Source organism: Electrona antarctica, assembly GCF_951216825.1.
Source record: "Electrona antarctica genome assembly, chromosome: 12".
Classification (NCBI taxonomy): Eukaryota; Metazoa; Chordata; class Actinopteri; order Myctophiformes; family Myctophidae; genus Electrona; species Electrona antarctica.
The window spans coordinates 10255821-10269457 of record NC_136793.1 but is presented as its reverse complement, the minus strand read 5'-3'; the positions used below and the strand labels follow the sequence as shown (position 1 = coordinate 10269457).

General features: G+C 48.8%; 1 protein-coding gene across 1 annotated transcript in view; it reads right to left on the bottom strand.

Moving 5' to 3' along the window:
* LOC306934667 (transmembrane protein 132D) overlaps positions 1 to 13637 on the bottom strand; it is a 434395-nt gene that overhangs the window by 216597 nt on the left and 204161 nt on the right. The window contains exon 6 of the mRNA XM_079517336.1: positions 61 to 201. Within this exon, the coding sequence (XP_079373462.1) occupies positions 61 to 201 (141 nt within the window). The remainder of the gene's footprint in view (positions 1 to 60; positions 202 to 13637) is intronic.

The window sequence follows — 13637 nt, the reverse complement described above, 5'->3', positions numbered from 1 at the left end:
TGTGTGTGTGTGTGTGTGTGTGTGTGTGTGTGTGTGTGTGTGTGTGTGTGTGTTCCGTACCTCTCTCCCGTGGACGTGGCCTTCCTCTGACACAGCACCGCCAGAGAGCTGCTCCCCGGTACCATTTCCTGTTTGATCTCCCACGCAACCAGGTTGCTGGGTTTCACCGACAGGAAGATGAGGCCTGCCTGGAACCACGCCCTGCACAGAGGGAGAGAGAGAGAGAGAGAGAGAGTCTTAATTAACGTGTCTTTCATGAGATCGCATGGCACCCAACAGGCCGAAACGCGTCCGATGTCCGTCAGAGGTAAATAAACCACGTGAAGAGGACATCTATTGTGTGCTGGCTGTTCCTTCATTCCCAGTAGTAGTAGTAGTAGTAGTAGTAGTAGTAGTAGTAGTAGTAGTAGTAGTAGTATAAATGACAATAATAAGTATAGCAAGTAGTATAAATTATCTTGTTCAATTCTGATTTAGTCTATTACAGTCATTTAGTCTATTAGTCTTACAGCTATATCCTTATCCTTACCCTAAGCTTATTTGCAATGACAATGGCAAATAGCTGATCTATATTCTTCTACAACGTGTCAATGCAGATACAAAAATAAAGGCAAATACATTTAAGGAAAGGGGGTAAGGAGTGCATGGCTCTTAGTCTTATAGTGACAAAATGACCACTGCTGAGCCATGAAAACATTTAAAGAAAATTACATCGACTACCTTTTTTCACCGAGGAAAACTACCGGTAAATGAAAACTAAGCTATGATGACTAAAACTAAGATATATTGACAATTTCATCAACAAATAAAAACTAGACTAAAATGTAAGGAAGGGACTAGTGGACAAGAGACCCCGGAATAAGTAAAAGACAAGTCATTTTACACTTGTTTGCATGCTGAAAATAGCAGATCTACAAGCTCACAACGTGTCACAGCGTGACGCACTGTGAGCTTGTAGCAGTGTAAAATCAGTCATTATGACGGCATCAAGGCCCGCCAAAATACATTTTTAGTCCGACTAAAATCTTATGTTATTTTGTCGACTAAAACTAGACTAACACTAAAACATTCCAGGTAACTAAAATGTGACTAAAACTAAACGAAAGCTATTCAAAAGACTAACTAAAAGCAACATTTTCTGTCAAAACCCACACTGCACTGCTCTCTCCAATACTTCTTCCCTTCTCCTCCCTCCAGGTACACTGCTCTCTCCACTACGTCTTCCCTTCTCCTCCCTCCAGGTACCCTGCTCTCTCCACTACTTCTTCCCTTCTCCTCCCTCCAGGTACACTCCTCTCTCCACTACGTCTTCCCTTCTCCTCCCTCCAGGTACCCTGCTCTCTCCACTACTTCTTCCCTTCTCCTCCCTCCAGGTACACTCCTCTCTCCACTCCTTCTTCCCTTCTCCTCCCTCCAGGTACTCTCCTCTCTCCACTACTTCTTCCCTTCTCCTTCCTCCAGGTACTCTCCTCTCTCCACTACTTCTTCTCTTCTCCTCCCTCCAGGTACACTCCTCTCTCCACTACGTCTTCCCTTCTCCTCCCTCCAGGTACTCTCCTCTCTCCACTACTTCTTCTCTTCTCCTCCCTCCAGGTACACTCCTCTCTCCACTACGTCTTCCCTTCTCCTCCCTCCAGGTACACTCCTCTCTCCACTACTTCTTCCCTTCTCCTCCCTCCAGGTACTCTCCTCTCTCCACTACTTCTTCCCTTCTCCTCCCTCCAGGTACTCTCCTCTCTCCACTACGTCTTCCCTTCTCCTCCCTCCAGGTACACTCCTCTCTCCACTACTTCTTCCCTTCTCCTCCCTCAGGTACTCTCCTCTCTCCACTACTTCTTCTCTTCTCCTCCCTCCAGGTACTCTCCTCTCTCCACTACTTCTTCCCTTCACCTCCCTCCAGGTACACTGCACTCCTCTCTCCACTACTTCTTCCCTTCTCCTCCCTCCAGGTACACTCCTCTCTCCACTACTTCTTCTCTTCTCCTCCCTCCAGGTACACTCCTCTCTCCACTACTTCTTCCCTTCTCCTCCCTCCAGGTACTCTCCTCTCTCCACTACGTCTTCCCTTCTCCTCCCTCCAGGTACCCTCCTCTCTCCACTACGTCTTCCCTTCTCCTCCCTCCAGGTACACTCCTCTCTCCACTACTTCTTCCCTTCTCATCCCTCCAGGTACTCTCCTCTCTCCACTACTTCTTCCCTTCTCATCCCTCCAGGTACTCTCCTCTCTCCACTACTTCTTCCCTTCTCCTCCCTCCAGGTACACTCCTCTCTCCACTACGTCTTCCCTTCTCCTCCCTCCAGGTACACTGCTCTCTCCAGTCCTTCTTCCCTTCTCCTCCCTCCAGGTACACTGCTCTCTCCACTCCTTCTTCCCTTCTCCTCCCTCCAGGTACACTCCTCTCCACTACGTCTTCCCTTCTCCTCCCTCCAGGTACACTCCTCTCTCCACTACGTCTTCCCTTCTCCTCCCTCCAGGTACCTTCTCCTCCCTCCAGGTACACTCCTCTCTCCACTACGTCTTCCCTTCTCCTCCCTCCAGGTACACTGCTCTCTCCACTACTTCTTCCCTTCTCCTCCCTCCAGGTACACTCCTCTCTCCACTACTCCTTCCCTTCTCCTTCCTCCAGGTACACTCCTCTCTCCACTACGTCTTCCCTTCTCCTCCCTCCAGGTACACTGCACTCCTCTCTCCACTACTTCTTCCCTTCTCCTCCCTCCAGGTACACTCCTCTCTCCACTACTTCTTCCCTTCTCCTCCCTCCAGGTACACTGCTCTCTCCACTACTTCTTCCCTTCTCATCCCTCCAGGTACACTCCTCTCTCCACTACTCCTTCCCTTCTCCTACTCCAGGTACACTGCACTCCTCTCTCCACTACTCCTTCCCTTCTCCTCCCTCCAGGTACACTCCTCTCTCCACTCCTTCTTCCCTTCTCCTCCCTCCAGGTACCTTCTCCTCCCTCCAGGTACACTCCTCTCTCCACTACTTCTTCCCTCCTCCCTCCAGGTACACTCCTCTCTCCACTCCTTCTTCCCTTCTCCTCCCTCCAGGTACACTCCTCTCTCCACTCCTTCTTCCCTTCTCCTCCCTCCAGGTACCTTCTCCTCCCTCCAGGTACACTCCTCTCTCCACTACTTCTCCCTTCTCCTCCCTCCAGGTACACTGCTCTCTCCACTCCTTCTTCCCTTCTCCTCCCTCCAGGTACACTGCTCTCTCCACTCCTTCTTCCCTTCTCCTCCCTCCAGGTACACTCCTCTCCACTACGTCTTCCCTTCTCCTCCCTCCAGGTACACTGCTCTCTCCACTACTCCTTCCCTTCTCCTCCCTCCAGGTACACTGCTCTCTCCACTACGTCTTCCCTTCTCCTCCCTCCAGGTACACTCCTCTCTCCACTACGTCTTCCCTTCTCCTCCCTCCAGGTACACTCCTCTCTCCACTACGTCTTCCCTTCTCCTCCCTCCAGGTACACTCCTCTCTCCACTACGTCTTCCCTTCTCCTCCCTCCAGGTACACTCCTCTCTCCACTACGTCTTCCCTTCTCCTCCCTCCAGGTACCTTCTCCTCCCTCCAGGTACACTCCTCTCTCCACTACGTCTTCCCTTCTCCTCCCTCCAGGTACACTGCTCTCTCCACTACTTCTTCCCTTCTCCTCCCTCCAGGTACACTCCTCTCTCCACTACTCCTTCCCTTCTCCTTCCTCCAGGTACACTCCTCTCTCCACTACGTATTCCCTTCTCCTCCCTCCAGGTACACTGCACTCCTCTCTCCACTACTCCTTCCCTTCTCCTACTCCAGGTACACTGCACTCCTCTCTCCACTACTTCTTCCCTTCTCCTCCCTCCAGGTACACTCCTCTCTCCACTACTTCTTCCCTTCTCATCCCTCCAGGTACACTCCTCTCTCCACTACTTCTTCCCTTCTCTTCCCTCCAGGTACACTGCTCTCTCCACTACTCCTTCCCTTCTCCTCCTTCCAGGTACACTCCTCTCTCCACTCCTTCTTCCCTTCTCCTCCCTCCAGGTACCTTCTCCTCCCTCCAGGTACACTCCTCTCTCCACTCCTTCTTCCCTTCTCCTCCCTCCAGGTACTCTCCTCTCTCCACTACTTCTTCCCTCCTCCCTCCAGGTACACTCTCTCTCCACTACTTCTTCCCTCCAGGTACTCCGTCTCTTGGTATATGAGTGGATTTTTTTCCCACATATATTTTCTTCTCTTCTCACCGGTTGTCTAATCCTTCCCAGAGTGCTTTGCGTTATGTATCACCTTGACAAAACAACCCCCCCCCCCCCCCCCACACACACACACACACACATGCACGCACGCACACACGCATGCACGCATGCCCATTCACATGCGCGCAAATGTGTGCAACTTACTCCTGTATGTAGAAGAAACACTACGCGCACGCACACCCATGGACACATACACATGGGAAGTATATAGACGCACTCGCACACACACGCCTATGAAGAAATACACACACACACACACACACACACACACACACACACACACACACACACACACACACACACACACACACACACGGCACACACACACACACACACACACACACACACACACACACACACACACACACACACACACACACACACACACACACACACACACACACACACACACACACACACACACACACACACACACACACACACACACACACACACACACACACGGCATCACTGTTTACTGCATCACTTATTAACTGTGTCGACCTTGCCAAACAAAACATACACAAACCAACCTGTGCTCCTCAGGTACAGGAACGTGTGTGATGTTTGGACAACATATGTATAGTGAAATAAACATGTTTTAATTTAGTTTTTGCAAAGAAATGTGCCTCCATGAGGGCACTATAATAGGGCAAGGTCATAGCCCTCACCCGATAAAGGCCCTTCTGGACAATCCAGAGGTTTGGAAATGGCGTGCATGGAGTGTGTGCTCATGCAGTTTGGCGGCGACCGGGCCAACGATGCCGGAGATGAACTGTACACAGACGGACAGACGGACGGGTGGACGGACAGGCAGACGAAGTGGAGAGCAAAACATATAGGGCTCTATTTGCTCTTCCTCTCTCTCTCTCTCTCTCTCCCCCTCTCTCTCTCTCTCCCCCTCTCTCCCCCTCTCTCCCTCTCTCTCTCTCTCCACCCATCTCTTAATGTTTTGCCAGAGAATGTGTCATGCTGGTCCCTTGCCATGTTCTCTCGGCCTATATACTGTATTTGCGTGTGTGTGTGTGTGTGTGTGTGTGTGTGTGTGTGTGTGTGTGTGTGTGTGTGTGTGTGTGTGTGTGTGTGTGTGTGCGCGCGCGTGCGTGCGTGCGTGCTACACTGTAAACTAATGGCGTTGTGCGTCAAACAGAGGACCCCTCCTGTGAGGACTTGAAAGCCCACTCTGCTGGACTCTCTGGACTGAACACTACACGTTTGGCAAACACTTGAAAAGAAAGAAAAAACACTCCCTTCTCACCCACCACTATGAAGAGAGAGAGAGGGGGGGGGGGGGGGGCCGTTCTTTAAAAAGCTGTAAAATGTATCGTTTGACCACCCCCCCCTCTCCCTCTCTCTCTCTCTGGGAACCACCCTTGATGGAAGGATAATGCTTTGATCATACAGAGATGGGCGGCGGCGAAACGCATCGCATGGCGGCGCATTGTGAGCTCATACAGTTCCTCTGGCCATGGGACACTATCCCCTGACAGAGTATTATTGATTTAGGCATTGTTGTACCAACAACAACAACAACAACAACAGCATGCAAAGTAACAGAGCGAGAGAATAGAAAGTCCTGCAGAATTGGACTAAAACTATGGCGTCGACTGCCTTTTCTTCACGGATTAGCAGGAACACAATTTCCCATGAATGAAGGGAACAACTCATTGAGTACCACAGATGAAAAACAGTCTTAAGTCCAAATTTCAGACTGACCCCTCCACGAAAAGGCCTTGTTGTCCTGACCCCTTATCTATCATTTATACATTATGGATAAATAGTGTGGACTTAGACTGTTTTTCGTCTGTGGCATTCAATTTGAGTTGGCTGTTCTCAGTTCTCAGTTTAATGAATAAGGAAGACGTGCACTAGAGACTGACATTTTGTCGGGACTCCCGCTGGTCACGGGATTCCCGCAGGATTCCCACGGGATGGGATTAATATTTGTATTAATCCCGTGATCGGGACGGGACGGGAATCAAAGTCAACAGGAGCGGGCAGGAGCGGGAATGACATCGATCTATGGCCGCAACCAAACCAAAAGAACAGAAAAGAAGCACCCATTTTTGTTGTAGTCATCTTTCAGTGAGCCAACATTCTTTTGACTTGCTGACACAAGTCAAAAGAACTACAGGAGGAGGATGAAAACTTCCACCATGCAGTCCAGTAGTTAGTGGTAGGGCTGGACGTCTTATAAAGTTTTATATGAAGACATCGCAATGCGGCCGTGCATGATTCTGCATCGCGCCGGTGACTTGATATAATCGATTATTTATAGCCAGATCATCCTGATGCATTTGTTTCCCCTGGCAGTGGCAACGTCCCAACTTGCTATTGTGATGCTACGTTAGCTACATGCTAACGCTGTTACTGTTAGCTAGCTCCCTGAACAGCTGTTCTGTTCTGAGCGAATGTTCTACAATACATTGTCTCCCTTCTTTCTCCCAACTGAGTCCCATACACCAGTGGTTCCCAAACATATTCATGTCAAGGACCCCTAAATCAACATTTATTAGCCCGCGGACCCCCATTTGAAAAGATGCCAGGGACCCCCATAAGAGAAGATCTTTATTACGTGTTTTACTGTGTGTAAAAATGTAGAGAAGTGCCCTTCTCAGTAGGGTAATCTATAACTATCCGTAGGCTTTAGTTTAGCCTATATTGTGTTTTTATTGGCTATTATATGAACTATTAGCTATATCTTAACAATATTGACAAAATATTGACTTGTTAACTGTTAAGCTTTTAGTTCTGTTCAGGGAAAAACCGTGTCATAGGACTTAAATTAATTGAAAAATATGTTAATTTGAAGAGTCAGAACTGTTCTTGGTTTTGTTTTAATAGTGATATGAATATTCTGTATTTGGTAGTCAAAGTTAATTCCACCACTGCCCACTGTATTTATTTTTATTGTATTGGTAGGCTATCTGTCTTGAGAAGCAGGAAGACATAGATATACATAACTTAAAAAAAACTAAAAACAGGAGCGGGATGAGTAATTTCGAGTGGGATGGGACCAGGAGTCATTCTACAGGAGTGGGACAGGATGGGATTTTCTTTTAAACTCTGGCCCAGGATTGGGACAGGACAGGAGTGAAAATCCACTCCCGTGTCAGTCTCTAGTGTAACACTAGAGGTGGATTTGAAATGTATATGAAGCCAGCGCCACACTGAGGGATGAGAACATTCTATTGAACCATACAGTATAGGACTGCCTGTTACAACGAGTGCATCTGATCTGAGGCTATAAGTGGCTTCAGTTTAATTCCACTCATGTTGGTATTGAAGGAATATGATGAAGATAGAGCAGTCGGGGGGGAGAGAGAGAGAGAGAGAGAGAGAGAGAGAGAGAGAGAGAGAGAGAGAGATTCTGTGCGTGCTCGCGTTGTAGTTTGTTGTTTGTTCCTACTGTATATTGCTTCCTGTCTGCCCCAGTTCCACTGTAACCAAACTGTACGCCTATATGTGAATACAATGATTTAACGAGCACACCTGCGGTGGTTGTTGGAGGCGGTCTCTCCATACACGTCCACATGCCTCTTAGCCGAGCGGTGGAACCAGTACTCAAAGGAAACCGGATCACACGGCTAGTTTTAGAACGAATACCAGGCCCACCACCACCCCCACACACACACACCCCCAAGTGATAGAAAGCCTGGTGGTGACGCAAGGTTAGCTGAGCGGTAGACTATTTGGTCTCTCACACACGTTGGAATCCCTTGCAGATCTCAGCTTTAAGCTTAAGGATGGACTCCGGAGCGCAGCGGGAGCAGAAAAGCTTCCAGCCCTACTGCTAGTAGGGCTCTTAACCCATTTAGGAAGGGAACGCATCGGTGTCGCTTTACCGTTTTACCACTTTAAAGGAGCATTCAGTGATTTGGGTGATTTGGAAAACCACCCAGTCCGCCCCGGTAACAAAATGTGCACATGCACGCTCTACAGTGGGGGGAAGTGCAACAGGCCAACAGCACGTGCACCAAGGCCCGCCCCCACTCGATCATGATTGGAGGAAGGCCCCACTCATCCTGATTGGATGAAGGTTTTGCCACCCGCCACCAAAACTGAAACTAGGGTTTTTTGACCCCAGGGGCTCACTGGGGACAGGGAGGAACTCCTTATATGGTCAGCACACTCTATAGTAGGGAGGATTATCCAGAAAAAAATAAGTGATATTTGAATTAAGTCAAATCACTGAATATACCTTTAACCATTATTTTAACATTTTGAAAACATAGCAGATCTACAAGCGCATAGCACGCCACCGAGCGCCACGCTACAAACTTGTTTTTAACTCTAATCTTTGCTTCTGGGGGGGGGGTCCCTGGTATACTCCCTATATTTCCAGATGGGGGTCGGCAGCCGAATACATAATGATGGGGCTCCTCGACATGAATTAGTTTGAGAACCCACTGATATAGAAAAAAATCACACCCGTGTGAACTGAGTGGTGTAAGGTATTATATAGCCTGATCAGCTCTGATCTGACGTAATGAAATCACACCCGGATGTGATTTCACAACTGGCTTTTTTGTGGAGAAAAAATGAGCATGGTTGCTACGGTCATCCAGTTCACCCGGGTGTGATTTAATTACGTCAGAAATTATTTTGAACATAGCAACCATGCTCATTTTTTTCTGCACACAAAAGCCAGTTGTAGGAGTGGTTTACACCACTCAACAAGAAGAATGTTAGGATTTAGAAGACATTTTGTAGAATCTGGCCTCAGTCCTAAGTGGGTTAATACTGTGGTATTTCCTCTAGTGGTAGACATGGGGCTGGTTTAGTTCATGCAGTGGTGGACGGCAGCAAAGTACATTCACTGTAGTGACTGTACTTTATTGGAGTATTGGTATTTTTGGATACTTTTGACTTTCCCCTACACTATTATATCAGAGACAAATGTACTTTTGACTACATTTGTAGGAAGGGACATGTGAATTAATGATGTTAAATCAATTCAATCGATTTGTCCGATTAACTGTTGCACCTCTAGACTGCATACACATCTTCTGTGTGAACGTGGAGCGCTGACCCCCGCCAGGGAGGTGGTTTGAGGTAGTTTCATACTTCAGCACGTAAATCACATTTCAACCCTGAGACAGTTTTATTTCATTTTTTAATTTATTTTATTAACCCATTTTGACCTGAGATCAGATTCTAAAAATGTCTTCTACATCCTGACAGTTTTCTGAAAAAGCTATGTTTCTATGTCAGTCGTTTATTTGATTTTTCAAAAATAGCAGACCTACAAGCTCGTAGCGCGCCACTCGGTGGCGCGCTATGAGCTTGTAGATCTGCTATTTTTCAATAGCTAAAGCATAACATAATGCTAACACCAAAACGGGTTCCCGCCCAGAATGGGTTAAGTTAAACCCTGCTGGGCTTACACAAGGTACATAAAGGTCCTTCTTTATCAAGGTTGTGACGCGTCCTTCTGAAGTAAATACTGCTCAAGCGTTGCACACCTATTTGTGCTGCTGCTGGGAAATGCAAGGTGAGTGTGCGTGTGCGTGTGCGTGTGCATGTGCGTGTGCGTGTGTGTTTGTCAGTAAATCAGAGTAGTGCTGGTGATAACTCCGCACACCGTGTTACCTTGAAGCGCATCTGGTCATAGAAGAACAGATTTACAATGGGTAAGGATGGACGGAGGGACGGAACTGCCTGTGGAACAGGCAGGCAGGCCACAGCAGAGAGCTGTAGGACACTGTGGAACAGGCAGGCAGGCCACAGCAGAGAGCTGTAGGACACTGTGGAACAGGCAGGCAGGCCACAGCAGAGAGCTGTAGGACACTGTGGAACAGGCAGGCAGGCCACAGCAGAGAGCTATAGGACACTGTGGAACAGGCAGGCAGGCCACAGCAGAGAGCTGTAGGACACTGTGGAACAGGCAGGCAGGCCACAGCAGAGAGCTGTAGGACACTGTGGAACAGGCAGGCAGGCCACAGCAGAGAGCTGTAGGACACTGTGGAACAGGCAGGCAGGCCACAGCAGAGAGCTATAGGACACTGTGGAACAGGCAGGCAGGCCACAGCAGAGAGCTGTAGGACACTGTGGAACAGGCAGGCAGGCCACAGCAGAGAGCTGTAGGACACTGTGGAACAGGCAGGCCACAGCAGAGAGCTGTAGGACACTGTGGAACAGGCAGGCAGGCCACAGCAGGGAGCTATAGGACACTGTGGAACAGGCAGGCAGGCCACAGCAGAGAGCTCTAGGACACTGTGGAACAGGCAGGCAGGCCACAGCAGAGAGCTGTAGGACACTGTGGAACAGGCAGGCAGGCCACAGCAGAGAGCTATAGGACACTGTGGAACAGGCAGGCAGGCGACAGCAGAGAGCTATAGGACACTGAGGAACAGGCAGGCAGGCGACAGCAGAGAGCTATAGGACACTGTGGAACAGGCAGGCAGGCCACAGCAGAGAGCTATAGCAGGACACTGTGGAACAGGCAGGCAGGCGACAGCAGATAGCTGTAGGACACTGTGGAACAGGCAGGCAGGCCACAGCAGAGAGCTATAGGACACTGTGGAACAGGCAGGCCACAGCAGAGAGCTATAGGACACTGAGGAACAGGCAGGCAGGCCACAGCAGAGAGCTGTAGGACACTGTGGAACAGGCAGGCCACAGCAGAGAGCTGTAGGACACTGTGGAACAGGCAGGCAGGCCACAGCAGAGAGCTATAGGACACTGTGGAACAGGCAGGCCACAGCAGAGAGCTGTAGGACACTGTGGAACAGGCAGGCAGGCCACAGCAGAGAGCTATAGGACACTGTGGAACAGGCAGGCCACAGCAGAGAGCTGTAGGACACTGTGGAACAGGCAGGCCACAGCAGAGAGCTGTAGGACACTGAGGAACAGGCAGGCAGGCCACAGCAGGGAGCTATAGGACACTGTGGAACAGGCAGGCCACAGCAGAGAGCTATAGGACACTGTGGAACAGGCAGGCCACAGCAGAGAGCTGTAGGACACTGAGGAACAGGCAGGCAGGCCACAGCAGAGAGCTGTAGGACACTGTGGAACAGGCAGGCCACAGCAGAGAGCTGTAGGACACTGTGGAACAGGCAGGCAGGCCACAGCAGAGAGCTATAGGACACTGTGGAACAGGCAGGCCACAGCAGAGAGCTGTAGGACACTGTGGAACAGGCAGGCAGGCCACAGCAGAGAGCTGTAGGACACTGTGGAACAGGCAGGCAGGCCACAGCAGAGAGCTGTAGGACACTGTGGAACAGGCAGGCAGGCCACAGCAGAGAGCTGTAGGACACTGTGGAACTGAAAAGAGATAAATGAGAGCATAAACAATCATGACGCAATGCAACAGATCAACGGGAACACGTGCGTGAAGGAGTTCACATCCGAGTCACTTTACACGTTACTCTCTTTCTCCTCTCTGTCTCTCTGTGTCTCTCTCTCTCTCTCTCTGTGTCTTTCTCGTCTCTCTCTGTCTCTCTCTGTCTCTCATTCTGTGGACCTTAATGACCAAATGAATAGAAAAAACTGAGTGGTGCAACTCCGTGTGGGGGTCCCCGGTGGGTCCCCGGAACTTCCAGGAACGTGTCCAGGTTGCCAGCCGGGTTCCGGCGAGCCACCCCGCGTCTGAAGCGGTCGAAAAACGGTAAAAAAAAAAAAATGCGGGCACCCCTGATCTATAACATAAGCTCTGTCCGTGGTGCTGAAATCTACTAGAGCTGGTATCTACTGTATAACATACGCTCTGTCCGTGGTGCTGAAACCTACTAGAGCTGTTATCTACTGTATAACATACGCTCTGTCCGTGGTGCTGAAACCTACTAGAGCTGCTATCTACTGTATAACATACGCTCTGTCCGTGGTGCTGAAACCTACTAGAGCTGTTATCTACTGTATAACATACGCTCTGTCCGTTGTGCTGAAACCTACTAGAGCTGCTATCTACTGTATAACATACGCTCTGTCCGTTGTGCTGAAACCTACTAGAGCTGCTATCTACTGTATAACATACGCTCTGTCCGTTGTGCTGAAACCTACTAGAGCTGTTATCTACTGTATAACATACGCTCTGTCCGTGGTGCTGAAACCTACTAGAGCTGCTATCTACTGTATAACATACGCTCTGTCCGTGGTGCTGAAACCTACTAGAGCTGTTATCTACTGTATAACATACGCTCTGTCCGTGGTGCTGAAACCTACTAGAGCTGTTATCTACTGTATAACATACGCTCTGTCCGTGGTGCTGAAACCTACTAGAGCTGTTATCTACTGTATAACATACGCTCTGTCCGTGGTGCTGAAACCTACTAGAGCTGCTATCTACTGTATAACATACGCTCTGTCCGTGGTGCTGAAACCTACTAGAGCTGCTATCTACTGTATAACATACGCTCTGTCCGTGGTGCTGAAACCTACTAGAGCTGCTATCTACTGTATAACATATGCTCTGTCCGTGGTGCTGAAACCTACTAGAGCTGCTACCTACTGTATAACATACGCTCTGTCCGTGGTGCTGAAACCTACTAGAGCTGTTATCTACTGTATAACATACGCTCTGTCTGTGGTGCTGAAACCTACTAGAGCTGCTATCTACTGTATAACATACGCTCTGTCTGTGGTAAGGCAAGTTTTTATTTTTATTTTTTGTATAGCACATTTCAACAACAAGGCAAAAAGGCCTTTGAACAGAACATCAAGCAAAGGAAAAACAATTAGTCCGAAACGGTCGAAAAACGGTCGAAAAGAAAAAAAAACTGCGGGCACCCCTGATCTATAACATAAGCTCTGTCTATGGTGCTGAAATCTACTAGAGCTGCTATCTACTGTATAACATACGCTCTGTCCGTGGTGCTGAAACCTACTAGAGCTGTTATCTACTGTATAACATACGCTCTGTCCGTGGTGCTGAAACCTACTAGAGCTGCTACCTACTGTATAACATACGCTCTGTCCGTGGTGCTGAAACCTACTAGAGCTGCTACCTACTGTATAACATACGCTCTGTCCGTGGTGCTGAAACCTACTAGAGCTGCTATCTACTGTATAACATACGCTCTGTCCGTGGGGCTGAAACCTACTAGAGCTGTTATCTACTGTATAACATACGCTCTGTCCGTGGTGCTGAAACCTACTAGAGCTGCTACCTACTGTATAACATACGCTCTGTCCGTGGGGCTGAAACCTACTAGAGCTGCTACCTACTGTATAACTCTGTCCGTGGTAAGGCAAGTTTCTTTTTCTTTTTTTTTGTATAGCACATTTCAACAACAAGGCAAAAAGGCCTTTGAACAGAACATCAAGCAAAGGAAAAACAATTAGCCTATACAACACAAATAATAGATACAGTGCAGAGGAGAAAGAAAAAAGGGGACAAAAGGAAGAGTACCTAAATGAAAGGCAGCAGCAAACAGAAAAGCTCTTTAGTGTTTTAAAAGAAGCAGAC